Source organism: Myxocyprinus asiaticus, chromosome 14, assembly GCF_019703515.2.
Source record: "Myxocyprinus asiaticus isolate MX2 ecotype Aquarium Trade chromosome 14, UBuf_Myxa_2, whole genome shotgun sequence".
In the NCBI taxonomy this organism is placed as follows: domain Eukaryota; kingdom Metazoa; phylum Chordata; class Actinopteri; order Cypriniformes; family Catostomidae; genus Myxocyprinus; species Myxocyprinus asiaticus.
The window spans coordinates 41,977,064-42,003,073 of NC_059357.1; the positions used below are offsets into that span (position 1 = coordinate 41,977,064).

The following is a 26,010-nucleotide window of genomic DNA, read 5'->3' on the forward strand; positions in this document are numbered from 1 at the left end:
AACCTAAGCATACACTACCGATATAAATTCAGTGTGTGTTCAGACTTTTGACTGGCAGTGCAACTCAAAAGTGTGGATTACTTGTGCTCCACCAGCAAAACCTTTCCGAAAAACAATGGTTTTGTAACCGTCTCGGTATGTTAACACACTCAAGCTGCTGGCTCAACAATTACACAATGATTACGTGTTAGAAACTAGCACATCCTTGCAATATTTCATAAGCCTAACATATCATGTCCATTGCACTGTTATAGTTAAAGGAATAGTTCATTTAAAAAAATTAAAATTCTCATAATTTACTCCCTGTTAAGGATCTTGTATTTTACACTGCTCCAAGTCTCATGAATTGTAGAAGGCCATTAGCATGTCATCTGCTACAGTATATAAATATATCTTGTTTATATTTAGTGAACATAAAACATTCCATGTGTCACATGAACTAAGCATGGTGAACAGTTATGTGGAAATGAGGTCTATGAACCTAAATTGAACCTATAAATTGGAAACAGAGCATGAAAAAGCAGCTACGTTCAGATAGTTCCCACACCAAACAGAGCTTACAATGGCATTAACATGAATTTAACACAAGATCACTATAGAGCAGAACAGTGTCCGCCCACTTTTTCAGCCATCTTGGTTCCAAAAGTATTTTTCCCATTGATTTCATCCATATGGATTTCACTAAGTTCTTCAGAAAATCGTTCTAAGCCATGAACTAAACCAACCAGCTCCGAGGTGACTCACAACATTACAAACTTTGATTCAAAGCAAAAAAAAAATACAAAATAATATTTGAAAAATGGACAAAAAGACAAATGTATAAGACTGTACTTAACGTCTTTAATAAGGTAATGAATTACAATCCTTTGAAGCACTAAGAATGATGTAATCAAATTATAAACGATGGAAAACTATGTAAAAATATAAAACTATTGATAAAGTTATTGTTTAAATATATTGTTATAGAAACAATATATTTCACTTCAATTGCAAAATATTCAGACAAATAAAAATAAGTAGTTTGAGAGTGAAGGGAGACCGACTCGATTACGTAATTTGCAGTGCGTCTTGCAAGTACGCACTCGCTGAAAAGCTCTTTTGGCGCGCATTGTTGGCCACGATTCTCTGATTGGTGGATCTCTCTTAAGGATTATGGGTAGTGTAGTTCTTCACCAGGAGTTCAGCTATTAAACAAAACTTTAAAAAATTAAGTTGAAATAATGTGGACTGATGGTTTCAACAGAACCATATTCAACAAGGAACGTCCATACAAGCAAGGTAAGCAGTGCTTAACTAAGACAAGGGTGAAAAGAAAAATGACACTATGAAATATTTAAATATAATTGTTAATATAAACTACTGTTTTCATTCAAATTCGTCATCTTTTATCTCAGTTGAACAGCTCAGACAGTTATTAATTTATTCGCTTTGGCGCCACCCTCAGGTATAAGCATTGTTTACCGCTCTTTCATTCAACTCTGTACGTTCATTCAGATTTAATCACGTCCAATACAAATGGCCAAGGTAAGCATGCTTACCAAAATGAGTAAGCCAATCAGAAGTTCCTTCCTTCAGTCATGCTATCAGTGTAGGCCAGGCTGTGTAGTTCTAACGTTAGAGCGCAGTGTCTGATATTAAGGGGTGTAGACTGCCATGTCTACGTTAAATTTGCCTTTTGCATTCAGGTTAAGATTGTTGTCACTGGTGGTCAGATTATTTCATTGCTGCTGTCCATTCCAGTGGTTCTGAACTGTGGGAAGAGTGACGTGTGAGGCTTATGATGTTGAAACATATAGCCTGGCAATAATTGGCAATATTTTCTTTTTCTTTTTGTTGTATGTCTTCTGGCCAGGGCTGTAGCTAGTGGGGTGAAAGGTGGTAACAATTCTAGGGGCCCCACAACAAATTATAAACTGTATTTTTTTCTCCCCAATTTGGAATGCCCAATTCCCAATGCACTCTAAGTCCTCGTGGTGGCGTAGTGACTCGCCTCAATCCGGGTGGCGGAATCTCAGTTGCCTCCGCATCTGAGACCGTCAATCGGCGCATTTTATCACGTGGCTTGTTGAGCACGTTACCGCGGAGACCTAGCACGTGTGGAGGCTTTACGCTATTCCCCGCAGCATCCACGCACAACTCACCACGCACCCCACCGAGAGTGAGAACCACATTATAGCGACCATGATGAGGTTAACCCAACGTGACTCTACCCACCCTAGCAACCGGGCCAATTGGTTGCTTAGGAAGCCTGACTGGAGTCACTCAGCACGCCCTGGATTCGAACTTGTGACTCCAAGGGGCCCTGAGCAATAGACAGTCAGGATGCCCAGAATACCTTGCTACGGCCCTGCTTCTGGCACTATGGTTCATTGTATGATTTAATGGACATAAACATGCTCAGCTCAATATATGACAATCTTTAATTTGTGTGATATGAGCAATATTACTGTCCTGAATTTAAAACAATTTGGTCATAAAGTTCGTCACTATGACATAATAGTTTCAATTGACTGGTGGGTTCTAAGGCAACAATTTTCGTCTATAACATTTCCGTGACATTACACTCACCCATATAATGTAATTTGGGCACAGCGTTTAATAATGTGTATTAAAAATCTTTGATGCTTGCCCAGTCTCAAAGCCCACGACACGTGCCTGATATACAGTCGATAAACAACCTCGGAGCTCAAGGTAGGTCTGTTTTTAAAGGTGTATAATTTATCGTTAATAATAAAATCCCTTATAGAGAAAATGAATGTGATTTTTACTTCCAGAACCAGAAGGTTGCGCTCTATTATGCTTTCAATAAGTGTTTACTAAAGCAATAACAAGCTATTAGAGGCTGTGTGTTACAGTTATTTAACCATGGGTATGGGGTGCTAGGCACAACACATAGTAAAATCACTGCAATGTATAACTTGTTGCTTTAATAAACCAGCAATATGATAAAAGAAACCAATGTTCAAAAAATAAAATGTATTAAAATTAATAATCACAATAAACAATTCTAATGCCAAGAAATAGCCTATAGTTCATAAGTCTACCTGTTGGCCCTTTACGGTTGTCAAGCAATGTAATTAATATAAAATGTGAGGTCATAGGTGTGTGTTTATCAGCATTTTGTAATTTTCAGTGTGGGTCATCTAAACAGAATTTTGCATCTTTAAGCATCAAGAGTGCTGGTATACTGATTATCAGCTTGGCTTTCATCTGGATTTTGGATGCTAATTGGTCAATACTGCTTTCTAGTAAAATACTGCATATTGTGTACACAATATAATAACAGCTACATGAAACACTGTTCATCTTGCTACAGTGTATTTCACTGTGCAGAACACATGGAGGCCAACTATTTAAGGAATACTCTGGATTCAATAAATGTTAGGTTCAATCAACAGCATTTGTGCCATAATGTTGATTACCACAAAAATAAAAATTAGACTCAAAAAAACAATAACAATGGAAGATAACATTTTTGGAGGGTTTAAAGTCAGAAATGTGAAGCTTATAATTTTATAAAAGGTCTTTAATTCTTCTGTTAAAACTCTTGTATAATTTGAGCTGTAAAGTTGTTTAAATTGTAATTTTTACTGTCGTTTTAGGGTTTATGGCGTTATGTCGTGATGGCAACGAAGTTGTACATTTGGCTATAACTGTACACAGAAAAGGTTAGTAAGTGATTTTATCACACTAAAATCATGTTAATACACATATTGTTTATGTCTTGTGGCTAACTGAGTATTTTAACGTTTACGAATTGGCCCCATTAATGTAAACATGATTTATGCTTATTTTTACAATATGAGGGATGAGTCAAAATTATTTTCTGTAGTAACTCACAGCATATCACAGATACTGTCCATAGAACTTAGGTTGAGTTGAACCCTTTAAATTGATCTAACAACTGATAGTAAAAGAGGTGCAACAGTGGGACATGTTATCATTATAAAATGCTTAGATTAAAATAGTAAAACTGACTGATAAGATTGCAGATTTATTAGCAGTAGCTGCACATTTTAAGAGGTAGATATGCGGTCAAACAGGCATAAAGAATGTACAAAATCCTCCCACTGATTCTTCAGAAAGAGTCATTTGATAGCACAAAAATATGTTTAAACACCCTCAGGAATGTTAACCGGAATCCATTTTCCGTACACAGAAGAACAATGCACATGAAAAAAAAATGACAATGTTATGAGCTTGAATGCACAGTTTGTCTGTGACACACTGCAAACAGCTGCAAAGGGTTTTATGTAACTGACTGAGAAAATGTTCAAAACCAAGTTCAGTATTTGTGTCCAAACATTTGACTGCTAGAGTATGTTACTATTAAGACAAACACTGCATTTTTAATATGACTGACGCATATGCATACAAATATTTATTGAATCTTGTATGTAGTTTCTTCACAGCCACATGTTCACAATCCCCTCTGTACACAAACAGAGCTCATATCACCCACAGCTGTAAACAATCTATTCAAACAATGGAGAAGCTCCTATTGGACGAGCTCTACAGTGATGTCACCGGCTCATCCTCTGATTGGCTGAGGTCTTTGTTGAACTCCAGTCCCTGTTTGGGCTCGGTGGTGGTGTCATGGAATGAGGACTGGAGCGTGATGCCCTGGGACAGATTGTCCATGGAGGACGTGGGCCGCTCTCGCACTGAGCTACTGGAAGCTGTGGGAGTACATAGGGAAAGGTTAAAGGTGACAGACCATTGACTTACAACCACAATTGCATCAGGTACAATTGGGGGTCGTAAAACTTACATGTAAATGCAAGGCATGTTTCAGGCACTAAGAGCGACTAGTAAAAAAGTAGAAGTCCAGTATAATGTATAAACATTAATGTAACTTCAGAGCCATCTGGAACGTAAAAATAGACTTTCGTTGCTTACGTTTGACTATTTTGACCTCTGTCTATTTATAACAAAGTTCAGTTCAGGGATAAAATCAGCTAATAGTCCAACATACAGACCTTGAGCCCTGTGGGACCTTTAAAAACCTCAACTTAGACACAAAGGTCAAGAGCAGCACCTATGTGTTCCCAACAATCTAAGTGTTAACCTGCAGTGACTGTATTTAAGATCAGCATGCAGCATTCATGGGCTCTTCATAACCCACCTGAGTGGCTGCGCTGAGTTTTGGCACTCTGTGGCCGTGCAGGACTTCCACGGCCGGCATCCACTCCACTGGACCTCTGGGAAGGCAGGCAGTTGACCTTGTCTTTGCTCTTGCAGTTACCTGCAGCAACAGCAACAATCCAAATGTCAGACATGAGGGTAATAGAACGCAACACCGAATACATACTTTTTCAGTTTTATACCATTCAAGTATTAAAAAAAAAAACAAAAAAAACTTCTTTATAAAGTTCTAAGCCATGAACAAAACCAACCAGCTTGAGATGAATTTACATCAAAACATTTTATAAAAAACAAAAATTTTAAAAAACACAAAAACAACTTTTACGCATTTGATAGTCGCTTTTAATCAACTTACAGTATCTCAAGCTCTTTTGACATTCAGTCACGTGCAGGATATGATTTATAGATATAAATTCAGTCAATTCAGTTTTCACTAGTAAAAATGCTAATTTATGATATCAGTAATTAGGTTTGCACAAGTAAAACTTTTATTCTTGATATCAAAGATGACATAATTGCTCACAAAAAATAGCTATTCTTGATATCAAAAATGGGATTTCAACTAGTAAAAGTTGTAATTTTTTCACTAGTAGAATTTCACAATGATCTGTCATTCACTACAGATAACTATTATTCATTTTGTACTAGTTGGTACTCCAAATACACATATCAGCTATGTACCTTGTACTAGCAAAAATGTAATTTTTTTGATTAATAATAACATTGTTACTACACTGAAAACAAAATGATTTGTTGGCTCAACAATCATAACGTAAGAAAATAAATCGCTTCTACTCAGAAATGTTAATATTTATAACATTTTTAGCTTTACTTAATTTGCATTAAAGGTGCAGTATGTAAGATTCAGAAACCCTTGTTATTAATGACACCTGTGGCCATTAAGTTTCCTGTTGCTCATGCTCGTGCTCGTGCACACACTCCATAGGGACGCGAGCGAGCGTCGGCCAAAACAATGACGTAACGTACAAAGAGACAGCGTGATTCACCAACATCATGCTGACAGATGAGTTAGCATAATTAAAATTACACAGTTATGATTGCTTCACTACAGACTTTGAGACTGTATATTATATTTGACTCTCCAGTGCTGGAACAGGGCTAAAACAAAGTGTGGATATAGGTCTGACTATGCGAGACTGTAGCTTGTAGTAATCGCTTTTCTTTGCATGATACATAGGCTATCGTATAAATGCAGTCAATGTCGGCGTTAGCTAGCTAGCTTTATCAATAGCTGCCAGATAAATTTGGTGGATGATGACAGTAGCTGTTTATAAAATAGACTGTACATTATAAATATGTTGACACAATTCAGTATTGATGTGATTCCATCACAACTGTCATTTTGATATATCGATGCACTATTGTTTTATAATAATAGAATGTTTATATATTCTGTATAATCAAGTTACGTTACACTAATGAATGGGTCTTTTTGCATTATCTTGAACATTGTCTAGCATTCATTTCATGTGTTATTGTAGTTTAGCTAAAATTACACTGATCAATCCTTATGGCACTCTATTTCACATGCTTTGCAGTTATGTAAGCTTACCTGTCCAATAAGAAGAATGCCAATTCAGGGTCGGTTTTGATCCCCAAAACCGAACGAAGGTCCCTCCAGGAATCAAATGCCCTGCCGATGTTTACTCTAGTTTTCACTCAACCACGATCACATTCCCGCTTAAACATACTGGATTCAGTAGATAAATGTTTTTTGTTTTTTGTTTTTTTGGCTTACCCAGAATTTGTGTAGGAGTCGGTGTTGTGCTGGGAGCTGGACGTTTGCTGGATTCCATTTCTAAGATAACGTTACCTAGTGTTGCAGTTTGTTGTCGCTGTTGAATAGTGGAAGAGACGCTATTACTGTCTGAGGCAAGGCTCTCAGGAGTGTGCATAAACGTCACATCCTTTGGATTTTCCTGGGAAAAGCGACCCGCTCCCTTCGCATGAAAATCAGTTTACAGGCTTTAATAGACAACCTAGGAAGTCCGGGAAGGGCTAATTTTTTAAGTTGCGTTACAAGCCGTTCACACACTGGCAAAAAAAAGAAAAAAAAAACGCGAATATTACATGAAAATTGTTACATATTGCACCTTTAATGTGTACAACACAAAATTTTAATTATAAGGTGAACTTAGAATGATACATAATGTAAAAGAATAATTGTGAGTTCCTTGAACTTCTTTGGCTTACAAATCCATAAAATTATTATTTTTAAATACTACTAACTCAAACGATCAAGTACAGAACTGAGGTTGTGGGGAATACCCATAAGCCATTGTGCTTGAATAATTTAAGCACATTTGTTTGGTCAATAGGAACTTATTGGGGCATTGAATTAGTTGTTTCTAAAAATGTATAAAGATTAAAGCTCTTTTTGGTATTACTGATGTTGTTTTACTGTAATTAGTTGTTTTGTGTAAAGTCAAAATTAAGGTGATTATTTTTCCCGTTGGTGAAATTGGATCCTGTTCAATCCACGTAGATTTATTTTGTACATGTGAATGTGCATAGCTGAAGTGTAGCTTTATCTGCACTTCTTTAGGGAATCCTAAAGAATCAGATATTGTTAATATTGAGCCAATTAAATTATGTAAAAAACAATATTATTAAAGTTAATCTGAAACAACATGCTATTAGTTGTGAAATCTTATTTCTATGAAATAGCTTTTTAAAGGTGCACTCAGTTACTTTTGTCTTTGTGTCATCTTGGACTTACACTGACACCTAGTGGTTTGGATGCAGCATCATTTAAAATCAATAGTTTTCAGTTTCCAATGCTATTGTAGAAATGTAGTATTCACAGTCAGCCATGATTATTTTAATCAATGAGTGAAAGTGTCAAATAACAGGACGGTTACTGAGATTAAGCGAGTAGTATTCAGCTGGTCATGTGATTTTAACATGGCAGCCCCCATGTGTGGACCCTCTCCATGTAGAATAAAACAGCTTTTATAAGGTTACTGATATGACTGGAGTCTTCAGTTTAATGTGAGTGCTCATGATTTTATATAAATGTTTCAAAATTACGATGAATTTCTTCATAAGTAAAACCTATTTTTAATGAAGAAAAAATTACTGAGTACACCTTTAAGTAAATAAAGTTGAATGAACTGAAACATTTCTGTATATCTAACAAAGGTTTTCCAGTTATGCAGACATAAAATTACCATAAGTTGAATTTATTTAAAAAGTGTGATGCAAAAATGCTACATATACTGTATATTATAAGTAAATCCAACACATCATTTGTGTAAATGGCCATTCCAGATATCAACAGTTGAATTACAACTAGTAAAAATACTATTTGGTATTGTAAATAGTAAGCATTTTTACTAGTTGTAATTCAATTGTTGTAATAAGGAAAATATATTTATACTTGTAACAATGAATTCATTGATATAAAAAAATAATTCATTTGAAAAGAAATTAGTACATAGCTGATATGTGTATTTGGAGTATCAACTAGTAAGAAATTAATCGTAGTCTTAGATATCTAATTTAGATTTGAACAGGAGTGGATGACAGATCATTGTGAACTTTTACAAGTGAAAATACAGTTACAGAAATTAATTATTATGTTTTTTACTAGTTGAATTTCCTTTTTTGATATCAAGTTAATTATCATTAATTAATTGAATTAATCACATAAATAAATATTTGCTTAGAAAGCCCCTCAATTGAATATATAATGATTAAATAATTATAAATAGTTCTATTTAAATTATGAATAAAATCTCTGTAAGTCTGTAAGTGTGGTTTGTTCTCTGTAAAAGCTGTGCGTTGTCTATACAGCTGGAGTTTCGCTTACTGCCCCCTGGAGAAAACAGGTGGTACTTCAAGCTTGAATTGCTCAGATACAATGAATATTCCTTATTACACTCCGTGGGCATGATATATTGAATTAACACGTTAAATCGACAGCCCTAATAAAAATACATAAACAAGTATGAAAATACAGTATATTGTAATTTCATTGCAAAATATTCAGATATATGCTGATATACAAGTTAATGAGGAGTGTAGGAAGATAGACTCGATTCCATCAGTCGCAATGCTTAAAGGGAGTGGCTGATTCCTGCTCCATGCTAATAGTGTCTTCTCTGATTGGTGAAGCTCTCTTCATGATTATGGAGTAGTGTAGTTCTTCACCAAAAATTCACTAATTAACACCCTTTTTAAAATCACGTTAACATCACATAGACATATGGCTACTACAGAAGCATATATCATTGCTGAACAACCTCATAGTAGTTCTGTCTTGAAAGGTTTATACATTATTGCTAAAAATATATTTTTCTATGGGATATTACAAGATTAAAATGAAACCAGAACCAGACTGTTGTGCTCTATTAGGAATAGGACAACTTTTGACCTAAATAATTTTGCCCATAATTTCATAAATCACCTTTTCACTACATGACACGCACAAGCTGCCAAACATTTGCTCTGTCAAGCATGACACAGCTCATCTGCCAACTTCATTCATTTGACTTTCAGCTGTGTTTCTCTGAATAAATGATTCAACGAAGGGCAAAAAACTAAGACCAGTTTTCCTCCAGGTCTATTCTCACTTCCAGATGGTTCCTGATTGCAGCTCTGCTATTATGTAACAAAGAAATGTTCAGTTCTTTCCAGCAAGGAACGGTAAACAAGTCCCATATCCCCCATCCAAGTCCATCTAATGCCTGTCTGCCCGCCCTAAACTTCAGCAGCCCTATTCACCTTGAATCCTGAACTAAAATGTAGATCTTTTTCATACAATGACAGTTCAAAGTGACCATGTCTGTCAAGCTCAAAAAAAGACAAAAAACATTTTTAAAGCACCATAAAAGTAGTTCATATGACTTGTGCGCTTTTAGTCATATGTCTTCTGAAGCCATATGATAGCTTTGTTTGAAGAACAGACTGAAATTTAAGTCTTTATTCACTGAATTTAAATTAAAAACATGGATGCAAAACTACACAATTGTTTTCACTGACATCTCTATATTTCTCACTTCTGCCCCTTTCTGGCCAGTCTTTACCCCTCCGCATCCCAGACCCAGTCTTCCAGACAGAGCAGCAAGTGGGCCAACAGTACAGACGGACATTGTGATGCTATCATAGTTAAGATGTGTTGCATAATAGAGTCGTGATCAGGGCCATGAGGCCCCGTCTGGATATTGTCATGGACACAATAGCAGCTTCTACCTTCAATGAACAGCCTCCAAAACAAGCATCACTCATTCAACTGTTTTCACATGTTGTCTTAATATACTGTAGTTTGATAATAACCAGTTCCCTCATCTTATTGAATTACAGATCAATAAGATAAGAGAGTTAGGGTTATTGGAATATGTAATATTTGATTCACTAAGCACTGAAATGAGAAATCATTTGAAAAAAAACAAAAAAAACAAACTAAAATATGTCATTTGCATAGGTATTTAGTCCCAGCTTGCAGAAAGTTTTCTCAGATGAAAATCAATTGCCTTAATGAGGACACAGTTGTCGTAAAATTGGCCTAGACCAATAAATCATTAAAATAACTACCACACTTTATAGATAAAAACCCCACAGTCAAGAAATAGTTCACCCAGAATTTAAAATACTGTCATCAGTTTATCACACTCATGTAGTTCCAAACTTGCATTTTGTTATTTTGTCCATGGAACACAAAAGGAGTAGCTCTTTTCAACGACACTTCACAGTGACCATGTCTGTCAAGCTCCATAAAAAGTACCATAAAAGTAGTCCATATGACTTGTGCGCTATATTCCAAGTCTTCTAAAGACATTAAATAGCTTTGTGTGATTTAAGTCGTTATTCACTGTAAGCTCTGCTGAAGCATACAAAATCTCATTCACCCTCAGTCAAATTCAAATGTAAAGACATTGGATGAGTTTTTAGATGCGACTTTAGCAGGGTCTTTAGGTGCGAGTTTAGATCCATCTTTGGATGGGACTTTAGATGTGTCTTTAGATCCATCTTTAGTTCCGATTTTAAATGTATCTTAAGATGCATCTTTAGGTGCAAATTTGGTGCGACTTTACATGCGTTTTTAGATGCGAGTTTAGATATGCCTTTAGATGCATCTTTAGATGTGTCTAGAAATGCGACTTTAGATCTGCCTTTAGGTGCAACTTTTGATGCGACTTTACATGTGGTTTTAGATGCGAGTTTAGATATGCTTTAGATGTGCCTTTAGATGCATCTTAATATGTGTCTTTAAATGTGACTCAATGTGACTGTAGATGTGTCTTTAAATACATCTAGAAATGCGACTTAAGATGCGTCTTTGAATGTGACTTTAGATGTGTCTTTTGGTGCATCTTTAGATGCAACTTTAAAAGCGACTTTACATGTGACTAGATGCATCTTCAAATGTGACTTTAGATGCATCTTTAGATGTGCCTAGAAATGCGACTTTAGATCCATCTTTGGATGCGACTTTAGATGTGTTTTTAGGTGCAACTTTTGGTGCGACTTTACATGCGTTTTTAGATGCAAGTTTAGATATGGCTTTAGATGTGCCTTTAGATGCATCTTAATATGTGTCTTTAAATGCGACTCAATGTGACTGTAGATGCCTTTAAATAGGTCTAGAAATGCGACTTTAGATGCATCTTTGAATGTGACTTTAGATGTGTCTTTAGGTGTGTCTTCAAATGTGACTTTAGATGCCTCTTTAGATATGTCTAGAGACATGACTTTAGATGCCTCTTTAGATATGTCTAGAGACGTGACTTTAGATGCATCTTTAGACCGGTCGCGAGCTGTCTTCATGTTTGTGCTGAGGTTCGGTCACTTTGGTTAGGTGTCGGGTGTGTGTGTGGCCGAACTCTCACACAAGTGTCTGCTCTAGTCTTGTTTGTCGATTGGCATGAGTGTATATCGCCTCATTGTCTGGGAGATGTGTGCACATGCCAATCGGATGTTTTGCCTGCTTGTGAGGCTCTGTTATTGTTTCTAGAGTGCCGCGTGCTTCTCGGTCTTACGTCACACCCCGCCTCCTTGTTTGCCCGTTATTGTTTCATTGTTAACACCTGCCCTGAATTAACCCTATCGATTTCTCTCCCTATTTTAGTCTCCTCGTGTTTGCTGTCCAGTGCCAGTTCATATTGTTATCTTGTTCTCTTGCCTTGTATCCTGTTCCCTGTCTCATCTTGTTCTCTAGCCTTGTATCTAGTTATATAGTCGGTCCTGTGTGTTTTCTAGTGTAGCTGCCATCCTGTTCACCTTCCAGATTCCTGTGTGGTCCGGTTGGTCCTGTTCCCCATTTTTCCTCTGCCCCAGCCTGGATTCCTGTTTTCCCCTACAGGGTTGTTTTGTTGTTTTCCCCATTGTTTGATTTTGTGTTTGTTTATTTCTTAAAGTATTTTGGTTTTGAACGCTGCATTTGGATCCTCATCCCTGCGTATATCGCCTCATTGTGACATTTATATCTTCAGAACACTTAGAGAACAATGCACAAGTGATTTGGACTTCTTTTATGGTACTTTTTTTACTATTTTGGAGCCGGACAGCTGTAGTCTCTATGAACCATCGTTTGGAAAAGAGCAACATGAAAAAAATTATAATTCTCCTTTCGTGTTCCTCTTAAGATTTAACAGCATATGAATTCAGAACACTATGAGGGTGAGTAAATCACAGAATTTTCATTTTTGGGTGAACTATTCCTCTAAATCTGTCATTGCAATAAAGGTGGCTTTACAAATGATTCGAAAGAGAGGGGGATTGAATACACGTGCAAGCAGCTTGTTTAAGGGTGCATACAGTTTAGATGTATGACAGTGATATGAGATCTTGCCTTCTCTTGGAGAGATGGTGGGTAGTCTGGACTCTGTGGTCCTGACTGCTCTGCTACTCATACGGCCCTTGTAGACCTGTCCATCCATACCCAAGATGTCCACCACTTCTGCCTGAAGAAACAGAGAAGACACCCATTACCCCTTTAAGCTACTCATTGTTCTGTAAATATGAAAATTTCAAATGATTCCGTTATTTGGGCCCCAGCATCACATGTCAGACCTGTATGGGTGGTCCAGAGGACACGGGCTGGCTCTCCTCTTCAGACTGGATCAGGTGGGTGATGTGTTGGAGGCGGGTGTAGCGGCGATGGGGGTAGGTGAGGGTATGACTGCCCCCACAGCTACGGGCCAGATAACTGTAATCGGCCATTTCTGGAATCCGCTCACTGCACAATGATACGTAACACAACATTCTGGTAATAATTAACTTGTACCTGTGTGCTGCATGACAGTCAACAATAAAGTTTTAAGCCTTATTTACACGATATGACAATGTGTTGAAATGGGTTGTGCATCCATTTTTTTACAACCTGTCTTATAGAATCATGTTACCATTCCTGCATTTTTGTGAAATTATTTTTGCATGCCTTATTTCACAGCAGTTTCCTGGTTGAATGAACACTAGAGGCACTACAGCAACAATTACTTTTATTCTCTTTCACGCAAATCATGAGTATAACGGCATATAATCAGTTCACAAACACTTTCTTTTTGCTCTGTTTCTCACACAATGCTATCTTATGCATCAAAACACTTTTACTATAGTGCATGACTTGTAATGGGGTACACTTTAATGTATTCAGTTTAAGTGTGACCAAACTGCGCGGTAGCTCAACTGATAAGAGTGTTGCACTTGCGATGCAAAGGACGAGTCCTGAATGTCATGCGAGCTGACACATGAGCCAAAGGTGTCATAAAAGCACCACAAAATGACGTGGTTGCTTCAGAAATAGCATTTTTCATTTGGTTTTATGACACTATCGGTTAGGTTTAGGTTAAAGGTTTGGGGTAGGGAGGTCGTTTTTTGTTTTAACACAATAAACGTAGGCTTTTACATTGGAAAACATTACTAAAACACTCTGGCATTGTTTCCTGCACCACTGTTCAGTGACAACAGAAATGCAACATAAATGAAGTCCAATTCGAAAAGGATTAGTTTTATATAGGGACATGGGGTTATGTAATAATTACCAGAGCATTTCTGTGATTTTCATCCTGTGCGAATCGGTAATACAAAACGGTTTTTCTGTTGTGTTATCCTCACGCTAAAACAAACATACCGTTCATAGAAGAATGACTCGTATGTGCAGGTTCTTTTTAATGAATCAGTCAAAAAGGCACACAACTCATGAGTTAGTATTGTTTTTGTTTGGTAATCTTTAAGTGGAATCAGAATGAAATTCCTTATGATTCCCTTTACTTTTGTTAGTTTGTAATCCTTAAGGCAACTGGTGTGCACTAAGAAATCTCTCCCCCAATAAGGCTCTTTTTCAGTGTTTCCCAGGCTGCCAGCTGTGGCGCGAGTCTGACTCACTGTTTGCTGGGTTTCCGGCTGCTCTTCTTTAGTGGGCTCATGGTGGGCCGGGGACGGGGCCACGCAAGTTCTGGCAGAGTCTGGCTGTAAGGATGCTCTGGGGCCTTTGATGTAGGAAAGTGACTGTTCTCTTGCTCTATTTGTCTGTGCATTAAAGTGTAACTGCGCTGATCCTGTCTCATGCCCCTCTTAACACAAGCCATCCTGAAGTTATCCTGGTTACTGCCTGGTGTCAGGCTGAGACAAATAAACAGCTGGAGTTCACAATGAACAAATTATTTAAGGAAAAGTTAACCCAAAATGACAATGTATGACTTTCTTTCTTCTGCTGAACACAAAGTAAGATTTTTAGAAGAATATCTCAGCTCTGTAGGTCCATACAACGCAAGTGAATGGTGACCAGATCTATGAAGCTCAAAAAAGCACATAAAGGCAGCATAAAAGTAATCCACACTACTCCAGTGGTTAAATAAATGTATTCAGAAGCGATATGATAGGTGTGGGTGAGAAACGGATTAATATGTAAGTCTTTTTTACTATGAATTCTCCTTCCTTTCCAGTAGATCGCGATACGCATGAAGAAAGCGAATCGGCAAAAACAAAAGAAGAAGAACTCTTAGGAGAGAAGAGAGCTTAGGATGGCTGTTTGAAAGTGGAGATTTATAGTAAAAAGGGACTTAAATATTGATCTGTTTCTCACCCACACCTATCAAATCACTTCTGAAGACATGGATTAAACCACTAGAGTCTTATGGATTACTTTTATGCAGACTTTATGTGCTTTTTTTGAGCTTCAAAGTTCTGTACCCAGTTGACTTGCATTGTATGGACCTACAGAGCTGAAATATTCTTCTAAAAATCTCAGTTTGTGTTATGTAGAAGAAAGTCATAAACATCAGGGATGACATGAGGGTGAATTTTCATTTTTGGGTGAACTAACCCTTTAAATAATTGATCATGTGATCAGTATGTAATTTAGTTTCCAGTGTATTTTACAGTAGACCCAAAACCTATTTGGACACTAATGCCACACTTGAACATGTCTGATTGCCATTGCATTATAAAATTGAAAGTTTGTTCATAAAAAAACAAAAACAATTTGAAAGCCAGCTTGACAAAACCTTGTCTGACAGTTTATAAAAAATCCCATGAGGTTTGAAGTTAATTGAGGCATAATGCAGTTTGAATATTTGGGTAGTTTCAAGAGCGATTAGAAGGTTGAAAGCTTGGTTGGTTGAGTGATAGACAAAGACAGTATATCTACTGTTGTAACATTTAAAAACCTAACCAACGTTTTAGTAAATGTTTTGCATGAAAGGTATGCTTGTGCTATATTTCTTTAAAATAAATGCCACTTGCTTTGATATTTTGGTATCTAATGCAATTCTAATCAAATCATCTAATGTCCAAATACCTTTTAGGGCCACTGTATGTCAGTTCCAAGTATATATTGACCCAGATTAAAGGAAATTTCTGAACATATAAAACAATAATGTTCATGTCAAGGCTACCGCATGGTATCTGTATAACCCTCAGTTATGTAAATTTGGGATGTGACTCCCCCTTCTGGACAACCACTGCAACAGCTGTGACGACGTGCTGAGAGTGGAGGATATGACATCACTGTGACCTGTCTTACCTTCTGCAGTGCTGTCGCACCTGTTCCAGCTCGTAGACAGTATAGGGCCGGTTGGACTTGTGAGTGGGCAGTCCTGGGGCAGAGGGCAGAGTAACCAAGTGCCTGCAACCATTCACAGTGTCAGAGAAGTTAATGTAGTTTTTACACTCCAAAAAGTCATTCTCTTCATCTGAATTGAAACAAAAAAATTGTGTGCAACTTCAAAGTATTTACTATTGTCCTTGCTAATTTATACATACTGTCCTGGTGTCATATCCACTGGGCGGTCACAAGAGATGCAGTGAAAGGGGGCCAATAATTGCCTTTGACAAAGTGAGAAGGACACAAAGACAATCAGGTTTGCTTTCATTATACAGTATGTTGCATATTTTTAGAGCACTACCATGTTAGTCAAATGGATGAGAAAGTGCTGAGAATGTATTAATGAAAGACTTAGGCCAGATACATAATCTATGCAAGTACTCTACGGAAATGGCAACGCAAATTTATAGATTTACATTTATGCCTGATTGATGAGCCCGCTGAGAATGCAATACGCACTTGTGTTGCATCATGAACTTCGCTCTGACACATTTCAAAAACTACATATGCTGTTGGCAGCACTCAGAACTGATTGTAGAATTAAATAATATCATCTGATTATTATGTATCTACAAATATTTTCTTCTTTTAATAGCTTCAATGTAGCTAACTACTTTATTTTTAAAGAGTAGCTTGATTGTAGTTTAACATCTTTAAGTTATGAGTAGCTTGTAGCTTTGGAAGCTACAGATTCAAAGTACTGTAGCTTCCCCAACACTGGCCTCTACCCCCAAAAATCAGATTAGAACTGGCCATCTCCACCATCTTGTGTGGGCAATATATGTCAAATGTGTATAGTGTCTGAGGCGAGACTAAGCTTAATGTTTATTGGAAGAGAATTTTGTAGGAGCGAAAAATGTGGCCCCTCACTTCCTGAGTCCTGCAGCGTCGTCCTGCTCGGGTGCTGGAGGTGTCTGCAGCTGCTTGTGAATGCTCCTCCAGCGATCATCCAGCTGTTTCTTCAGAGGATCCAGTTCAATCCGGTTCAACTACAGACCAAGACACACAGCACATTAGAAAACTTACGCGTGAGATTACCTCTAAGACAGAGTTTCCCAGCAGTTGATTCATGAACTATGAATGGATCATGATGGAACTGTAGGTGGTTTGTGAGATTGTCATTAAAATACCAATGGCAAATTATATATAAAAATATGTAAATCTCACCAAAACATGTCTAGTTCTGCTTTCACCCCAAAATCGAATGAAAATAAGAGATGCTATATTACATAAAGAAAAATATTTTTGGCATTGTGACATTATTTTCATGACAAAAAGCACATTTTACCTCCAAATTCTCCTTACAGTAATGTTTCCAGAATTTTTTTTTCCTCCCCTTTTCTCCCCAATTTGGAATGCCCAATTCCCAAGTGCTTCGATGTCCCTAGACTCAGCACGACCATGACATGGTGTGGCACCTCGAGCTCCACCCCACCGCGAGGCCCCGCCTGCCGGTACGTCCGACGACGTTGTCCCTTTGGTCCCCCTCACGCGGAACTTGGATGTGTGGCTTGCGCTTTACAATCCGTCGCGATGGCTGGTCCAGACCGTCCAACTCGGCTATGCGATTCAGTTTGCCAGGCGTCCACCCAGGTTCAGCGGTATCTATTTCACCTTGGTGAAGGATGAAAACGCTGCTACCTTGCGCACAGAGATCGCCACCCTCCTACAGAAGGGTGCAATAGAACCTGTCCCTCCGGCCGAGATGAAGAAGGGGTTTTACAGCCCCTACTTCATCGTACCGAAAGAAGGCGGTGGGTTGCGGCCAATCTTGGACCTGGGAGTACTGAACCAGGCTTTACACAGACTCCCGTTCAAGATGCTGACGCAAAAATGCATTCTGGCGAGCGTCCGGCATCAAGATTGGTTCACGGCGGTAGACCTGAAGGACACGTACTTTCACGTCTCACGTCTCGATTCTACCTCAACACACACCCTTCCTGCGGTTTGCATTCGAGGGTCAGGCGTATCAGTACAAGGTCCTCCCTTTCAGCATGTCCTTGTCTCCTCGCGTCTTCACGAAGGTCGCAGAGGCAGCTCTTGCCCCATTAAGGGAAGTGGGCATTCGCATTCTCAACTATCTCGACGATTGGCTAATCCTAGCTCACTCTCGGGACATGTTGTGTGCACACAGGGACTTGGTGCTCTCGCACCTCAGCCGATTAGGACTTTGGGTCAACTGGGAAAAGAGCAAGCTCCTCCCAGTTCAGAGCATCTCTTTTCTCGGTTTGGAGTTGGACTCAGTGTCATTGACAGCGCGCCTCACGAACGAGTGCGCACAGTCGGTGCTGACCTGTTTGAAGGCATGAAACTCTTTCAGAGGCTCCTGGGGCATGTGGCATCCTCAGCGGTGGCCACCCTACTCGGGTTGATGCATATGAGACTGCTTCAGCACTGGCTTCAGACTCGAGTCCCGAGATGGGCACGGTGCCGCAAGACACATCGCGTGGCCATCACGCCGGTCTGTCACCGTCTCTTCAGCCCTTGGACCTACCTCTCATTTCTACGGGCAGGTGTTCCCCTAGAGCAGGTCTCCAGGCGCGTCGTGGTCAGGACAGTCACCTCCAAAACGGGCTGGGGTGCTGTTTGCAATGGGCACGCAGCCACCAGCTTATGGACGGGCCCGCTGCTGCGTTGGCACATCAACTGCCTCGAGTTGTTGGCAATTCTGCTCGCCCTGTGGAGGTTCCGGCCGTTGATCCAGGGCAAGCACGTGTTAGTTCAGACAGCAACGGTAGCATATGTCAACCGCCAAGGCGGTCTGCGCTCTCGTTATATGTCACAACTTGCTCGCTGTCTCCTCCTCTGGAGTCAGCAGCACTTCAAGTCGCTGTGAGCCACTCATATCCCAGGCAACCTCAACACTGCAGCGGACGTGCTGTCACGGCAGGTTACCCACAGGGGAGAGTGGAGACTCCATCCTCAGGTGGTCCAGCTGATTTGGAGTCGATTCGGACAGGCACAGGTAGACCTGTTCGCCTCCCAAGAATCCTCCCACTGCCCGCTCTGGTACGCCCTGACCGAGGCACCTCTCGACATAGACACGATGGCACACAGCTGGTCTCCTGGCCTACGGAAATATGCGTTTCCCCCAGTGAGCCTACTTGCACAGACTCTGTGCAAGGTCAGGGAGGATGAGGAGCAGGTCGTCCTGGTAGCACCCTACTGGCCCACCCAGACGTGGTTCTCAGACCTCATGCTCCTCGCGACAGTCCTGTATTCAACCTCATCGCGCTGTGGTGGATTGCAGCCAGTGTGTGTTACTGCACCTTAGCGCATCTCTTTGGGTGAGTAAAGCCAATTTATTATTTTAAAAGAGGTTTGCACTGCTTTGCTGTCCTGTAACATACAGTATATATGACATTTGGGTGCATTCCATTCAGAAGAGATTCTCATACTTCACCTTTCACTGTCGGAGGGCTGAATAGTTTAATAAAACAATCATTCTGAACTCACTTTTTAAGTCATTTTTATTGAAACTTCTCTCGTACCGATCCTACAGTGTGGCCATCATTATTGTTTTCCCCTCGAAACGTCCTGTGAAGGCATCGCTTATGCCGTTTGGAATGCAGTACTTGGCTTCTCATCGCAACACCTGATGATACAACCCGTTGCGCACAACATATGATGGAAAAAAACACATAAAATCAAATCAAATCACTTTATTGTCACACAGCCATATACACAAGTGCAATGGTGTGTGAAATTCTTGGGTGCAGTTCCGATCAACATACAGTCGTGACAGTGATGAGACAGTACCAATTTACAATAACATCAAATTAACACAGCACAATTTAAACATCTGATATACACATAAATACACTCAACAATATACAAATAATAACATACACTGTACAGTATACAATACGCACTATATAGATACACATTATTCAATAAAAATAAAAAATAAAAATATATTTAAAAAAAGTATATATAGTAGTAAATATAGAATGTACAGTTTTGTACTGTATTGACATTCAGGCTGTCGGTTGATAGTCAGTTGTTAAGAGAGAATATAATATAATAATAATATAATTTATGACAGTCCGGTGTGAGATATAAGAGTAAGGGTAATTAGTGCAGTGCTGATGTATTTTGATCGTGGGAGATCAAGAGTTCAGAAGTCTGATTGCTTGGGGGAAGAAACTGTCATGGAGTCGGCTGGTGCGGGTCCTGATGCTGCGATACCGCCTGCCTGATGGTAGCAGTGAGAACAGCCCGTGGCTCGGGTGGCTTGAGTCTCTGATGATCCTCTGAGCTTTTTTCACACACCGCCTTGTATATATTTCCTGGAGGGAGGGAAGCTCACCTCCGATGACGTGTCTGGCAGTTTGCACCACCCTTTGCAGTGCTTTGCGGTTGTGGGCGGTGCTATTGCCGTACCAGGCGGAGATACAGCCAGTCAGGATGCTCTCCACAGTGCAGGTGTAGAACCGTGTGAGGATGTGGTGGTTCCTTCCAAACTTCCTCAGCCGTCTCAGGAAGAAGAGGCGCTGAAGAGCCTTCTTCACAACGACTTCAGTGTGGATGGACCATGTGAGTTCCTCAGTGATGTGGACACCCAGGAACTTGAAGCTGCTGACTCTCTCCACTGGTGCTCCATTGATGGTGATGGGACTGTGTTCTCTGTCTTTTCTTCTGAAGTCCACCACAAGCTCCTTTGTCTTACTGACGTTGAGGGAGAGGTTGTGCTCCTGACACCAGTGTGCCAGAGTGTGCACCTCCTCTCTGTAGGCTGTTTCATCATTGTCAGTGATCAGACCTACCACCGTCGTGTCATCAGCAAACTTAATGATGGCATTGGAGCTGTGTGTTGCCACACAGTCATGTGTGTACAAGGAATACAGGAGTGGGCTAAGAACACAGCCCTGTGGGGCTCCAGTGTTGAGGGTTAGTGATGAGGAGATGTTGCTGCCTATTCTAACCACCTGGCGTCTGCTTGACAGGAAGTCCAGGATTTCTGGGAAGAAACTGGGAAGAATCCGTAAGCAAACTGCAGCAGGTCAAGAGAGAGAGGCAGCACAGAGCAGATGTAATCTTTGATTAGTCTCTCAAAGCATTTGCTGATGATGGGGGTCAGAGCAACACGACGCCAGTCATTTAAGCAAGTTATTTTGGATTGCTTTGGAACAGGCACAGTGGTGGATGATTTAAAGCATGTGGGGACTACAGACAAAGAGAGGGAAAGGTTGAAAATGTCCGTAAAAAACACCAGCCAGCTGGTTCGCGCATGCCCTGAAAATCCGCATTAAATCTGATCTGACTGTTCAGACTGAGATGCATTAAGAAAAATCTGATTTTAATTGGATTCCAAACCACCTACGAATGTGGTTTGGATCAGGCTTGTAAAAATAGGATTTTTTTGTGTTTTTGTCCTTTTCAGACTACTAAAACCTACACAGATTTGAGTCAGATTGGCCAAAAATGAAATTTTTTCTGCCTGTGCAAACATAGCTTTAGACTTATTGAATTCAGTCAAATTTTGTACCACTCAGGTAAACTAAACCATTTTAATTACATCGGAAAAATTTATTTTGGTCAAAAATGACCAAATAAAGCAATAAACCATGAGAGGCTGTGTATTATAGTGATTTTACAACCGATAAGGGGTGTTTTTATGCATGAGGTGAACCCCCTTAACTGTGATAAAATGTGGTGTACAGATGTGCACAGATGTATGATAATCATCATACTATCATACATTTATCATCAACGACTTCAGATGCATATTATCCTGTTCGAAATTATGAGAATGATATTTTCTTGCAATACAGTAATCAGAATTTAAAACTGCAAAACAGAGCAAAATCTAATTTCTTATTTCTTTCTTTTGATTTTGGTGTGAAACATGACCAAGACATGTTCTTGACAGGTTTCAGGAAATTCACCTAATTGCTAAATATAACACAAAGTTTGTAAGACCTAAACAGTATTTTCTCAATAAATATAATGAGTTTTTATCAACCAACAGGAAAGTGTGGGACTGTTTTCGCTATATAATCAATTGTGTCAAATTAAAATGATCAAAACATAACATTTTACTCTGATCTTATAGTCCTTATATTTATTGAAAGGCTAGAACATTACTTGAACTCTCAGGGGGTACTTTAAGTAAATCATTAGGTCAGCGAGTATGGAACATTCAACATATTTACACTCCGAATGACACAGTGTTGCAGAGATGTGAAATGACTTTAAAAATGTGTTGTTTGTTTTGAGGTTTAAATCAGAGGGTAAACCACTAGCTCTGTTCAGTTCCTCACCTTGCAGTCCATTTCTGTGGAGATCTTCTCCATGATCTTGTTCCAGTCCTGCTCCTGACCACTGATCTTACTGAGCAGCTCCTGCAGCATGCTATTCAGTTGCTCCGTCACGCTGTCAAACTGCATGCAGCTCACCTTGCTCTCCAGAGCATGCTTGTCTGCTTTCTGAGGGGCAAAACGAATAACATCCACTGACTGACAGAGATCAGATGGACTTTGATTGATTTTTATTGAACTGTATAAAGAAACAACTACTCACATTTTCAATCTCCATCTCTACCAGTTCCTTATTAGCTTTCTTCTCGTCCAGCTCCTCCATAGTCTTGTACAAATGCTGAGAGAAGCACAATTTATTAAGTCTCTCTGTGTATGATCTTGATTGTCTATATTTGTGGGGAAAAGTTATCCTCACAATGATATTGAAACCTGTGAAATCTTTTAGAAATTAAAGAAATGTATATTTAACACACCTATATTTAATCATATTTAATAAATGAACTTTCATTTTATAGGCTATGTTGGAAGAACACATCATTTCCCAGAATGCACTGAATTAAGTCTATTAAAAGGTTTTTCAAATTGGAACAACTTAGCATAACTAGTGAAAATTAATGATGTAATTATTTATATTTTATCTCAAAACTTGTTTTGTCACTGTGTCGCAGACACAATTATCAACTGATGCCAATGATCACAAAATTGCCAATTATTAGTTGATTCATTGGATTGAACAAAGCAAATTGTTCTATCCCTATAAATAATTGCATATCAATGAACAGCAATTTTAAACTGATTATACTTAACTAAAAAGCCCACAAGAGATAATCAAATCGTCTCTCAGTTAACACAGTTCGATAACAAGCCTTGTCTTCCTCTCACTCCATTAGGCCAGAAACATACTTTACGCAAGTACACATACGCAGATGCAAATACTGTGCATTCTTGCATTACAGCGGCAGGAACCTCTGTACTCAAGGGGGCGATAGAGTTACTGTCAAACATCAAACTGAATGTGTTATTATTCAGGTAAGTTACTATAAATATAATGACTTTAACTTACTTATTATCTTCAAACTGTTGCTCTGCCATGGTAGAAGTTGGCTTGTAAGAAGTAAGGACAGTACACACTAATGTCCGCTATAGCGCCCCCCTCATTGAGAATGCAACTCGTACTTGCGTTGTGTTATGAATTGTGGTCTGACACATTTTGGAATGCAACAACACACAAAATCGAGCATGCGTAGCTAGAAGTGTCTGCATTCATGTACTTGCATAGATTATGTTTTGGCCTTTACACTCCTTGTGTTTACTCACATCGATATGAATCTGTTTCTTGCTATGTTCTTCTATCAGGTGGCTGGATATGCTGTGGAGTTTCTTTAACTCGGCCTGTAGCTGCAGTATGGCTCCCTGCACATCAGTCACCAACTCAGCGTTCTGCAGGAAAACACACATACACACGTGTGGTCACACTAGTGTGGATTCAGCATTTTACAATGACTTTAATAGTTGCTCATCCAATCAGAATTAAGTCAGAATTATAAGTTTACTAATACTTTTTCTGTGAAATGTTGACCTCCATTCCCCTTTAACAACATCTTTGTGCCTTACTGTCTGTATGTATGTGATGTACCTTACACCTGTCATGTTCCTGGTCCATCAGGGGAGTGATCATGGACTCCGGTTTGTCAAAGCACTGGAACAACTGACTGATCTCCTGCTCCAGATCTTGACCTTCTGTCTGATGTTGTCCCTGATCCTGGAGGTCAGTATGCTGATCCTGACCTCTATCCTGGCCTGAACATTGACTCTGATCCAAACTCTGATCCAGAACGTGATCCGAACTCTGACTCAGAACGTGACCCGAACTTTGACCCTGAGTCTGACACATACTCTGAACCTGACCCAAACCCTGGACATGACCTTGATCCTGACCCAAACCCTGGACATGACCTTGATCCTGAACCGAACCCTGGATGTGACCCTGACCCTGAACCCAACCCTGGACGTGACCCTGAGCCTGACCCACACCCTGGAACTGAAATGAACCCTGAATGAGACCCTGAGCAAGATCCAAACCCTGGACGTGACCCTTGTCTTTGCTGAACATTACTGGCTCCTGCTGCTGTCTTTTTGAGAATGGAGAGGATGAGGTCATCATATCCTCAATAACCAACCTGAGGCTGTTCAACTATAGGTGAACCATAAAATTACATGTTAGGATATTTGACAGATAGACAGACATGGAAGCATTCTCTCTCTCTCTCTCTCTCTCTGCTTGTCTGACCTGCTCTTGGAGGTGTCTGTCTTTGCTGCTCCCCTCTTCTGCTCTGTAATTCACCTTCTCTCTCATCAGCCCCTCCACCTTCGCATCCAGCTTCACTACTGCACTCCTACATGAGTATGTGTGTGTGTGTAATTTACTATATGTCATAGATGACCTCAAAGATATCAAACAACTGATCAGTTTGCATCCACTAATGAAACATGCTCTAAGTTATACATATCCATGAATAATCCAGATCATCTGTACTGGTTATATACTGCACTGATTCTTGAGTACTGGGACAAGCACCTGAAAAAACAGGCTACAGGAATGCAAAAATAAATGTTTGTATACCAAAGAGTTTTGTAAGGCATAATGGACAATGTACAGTCAGGCGGTCAAGATCAGGACTTGATCATGACCTAAAAGGGTTTATTTTTGTGATAATGACTAGCTAACTGTACATTATCCTGCTCATTACATGGCTACTTACCAAATAAATAAATAAATTTACCCTAAACCAAACCTAAACCTAACTGTCAGTGGATTAAAACTTTAATGTCAGAGCGGTAATGCAACCTCCAAATCACACTCACAACTGTTTATTTAAACATGATTACTTCCTGGTTTCCATGGGACCAGAACTTATAACTCACATAGCCCTTTTCTGCCGTCATGGTTCAGGGGAGGGTTCCTGGGCTGATGTGAATTCTCGAACTGTTCTGCATGTTTCCACCGCAGAAAAGGCCGTTCCGGGGCGTAAAAGCTGGTTCCGTACCAGTGTTGTATCGAATTGTGTTCCCTGTCGCAATTTGTTTCCCCCTAGCCCCGAAAGGGTATGGGGTTATGGTTATGGTTATGGTTATGGTTAGGGTTAGGGTTAGGGTAGGTAGGGTAGTGTAGGTTAGGGTTAGGGTAGGTAGGGTACGGTAGGGCAGGGAAGGGTTAGGCTTAGATTTGTGCATGGGGGAATGGATTCTGACAGCAGAGAATGTTACCATCAGATACTGTTCCCCCCATACGGATCTGCTGGGGGGAAACAGATGCCGTCGGGGAAACAGAGTTCGACACAACACCAGCCACAAAAGCTTGCTGGTCTCAACGCAAGGAACCGATTATGTCAGGGGGTGGAGGGCAAGACAATGTTTCGTCACCAGGTAACGTTATCCCAAACAACAACATTTTGGCTGGATACTGTCTGCAGCGAGTACTTCTTCACTCTATAACAACAAAAATCCACAAAAATGTCAATAATCAAAAACGTTCAG

At 39.6% G+C, this 26,010-nt stretch overlaps 1 protein-coding gene across 1 annotated transcript; it reads right to left on the reverse strand.

The window, feature by feature from the left end:
• Positions 1 to 3,986: 3,986 nt before the first annotated feature.
• Positions 3,987 to 25,744, reverse strand: LOC127451156 (glutamine-rich protein 2-like). The gene is made up of 13 exons (XM_051715627.1): positions 25,399 to 25,744; positions 24,110 to 24,667; positions 23,791 to 23,913; positions 22,736 to 22,810; positions 22,477 to 22,641; positions 17,084 to 17,202; positions 16,372 to 16,434; positions 16,133 to 16,234; positions 14,494 to 14,730; positions 13,180 to 13,345; positions 12,959 to 13,070; positions 5,126 to 5,245; positions 3,987 to 4,679 (listed from the first exon to the last, which is right to left on the reverse strand). Exons 1-13 carry the CDS (start codon positions 25,417 to 25,419, stop codon positions 4,513 to 4,515), a joined length of 2,028 nt encoding a protein of 675 aa, XP_051571587.1. The 5' UTR covers positions 25,420 to 25,744; the 3' UTR covers positions 3,987 to 4,512.
• Between the last annotated feature and the right edge of the window lie 266 nt (positions 25,745 to 26,010).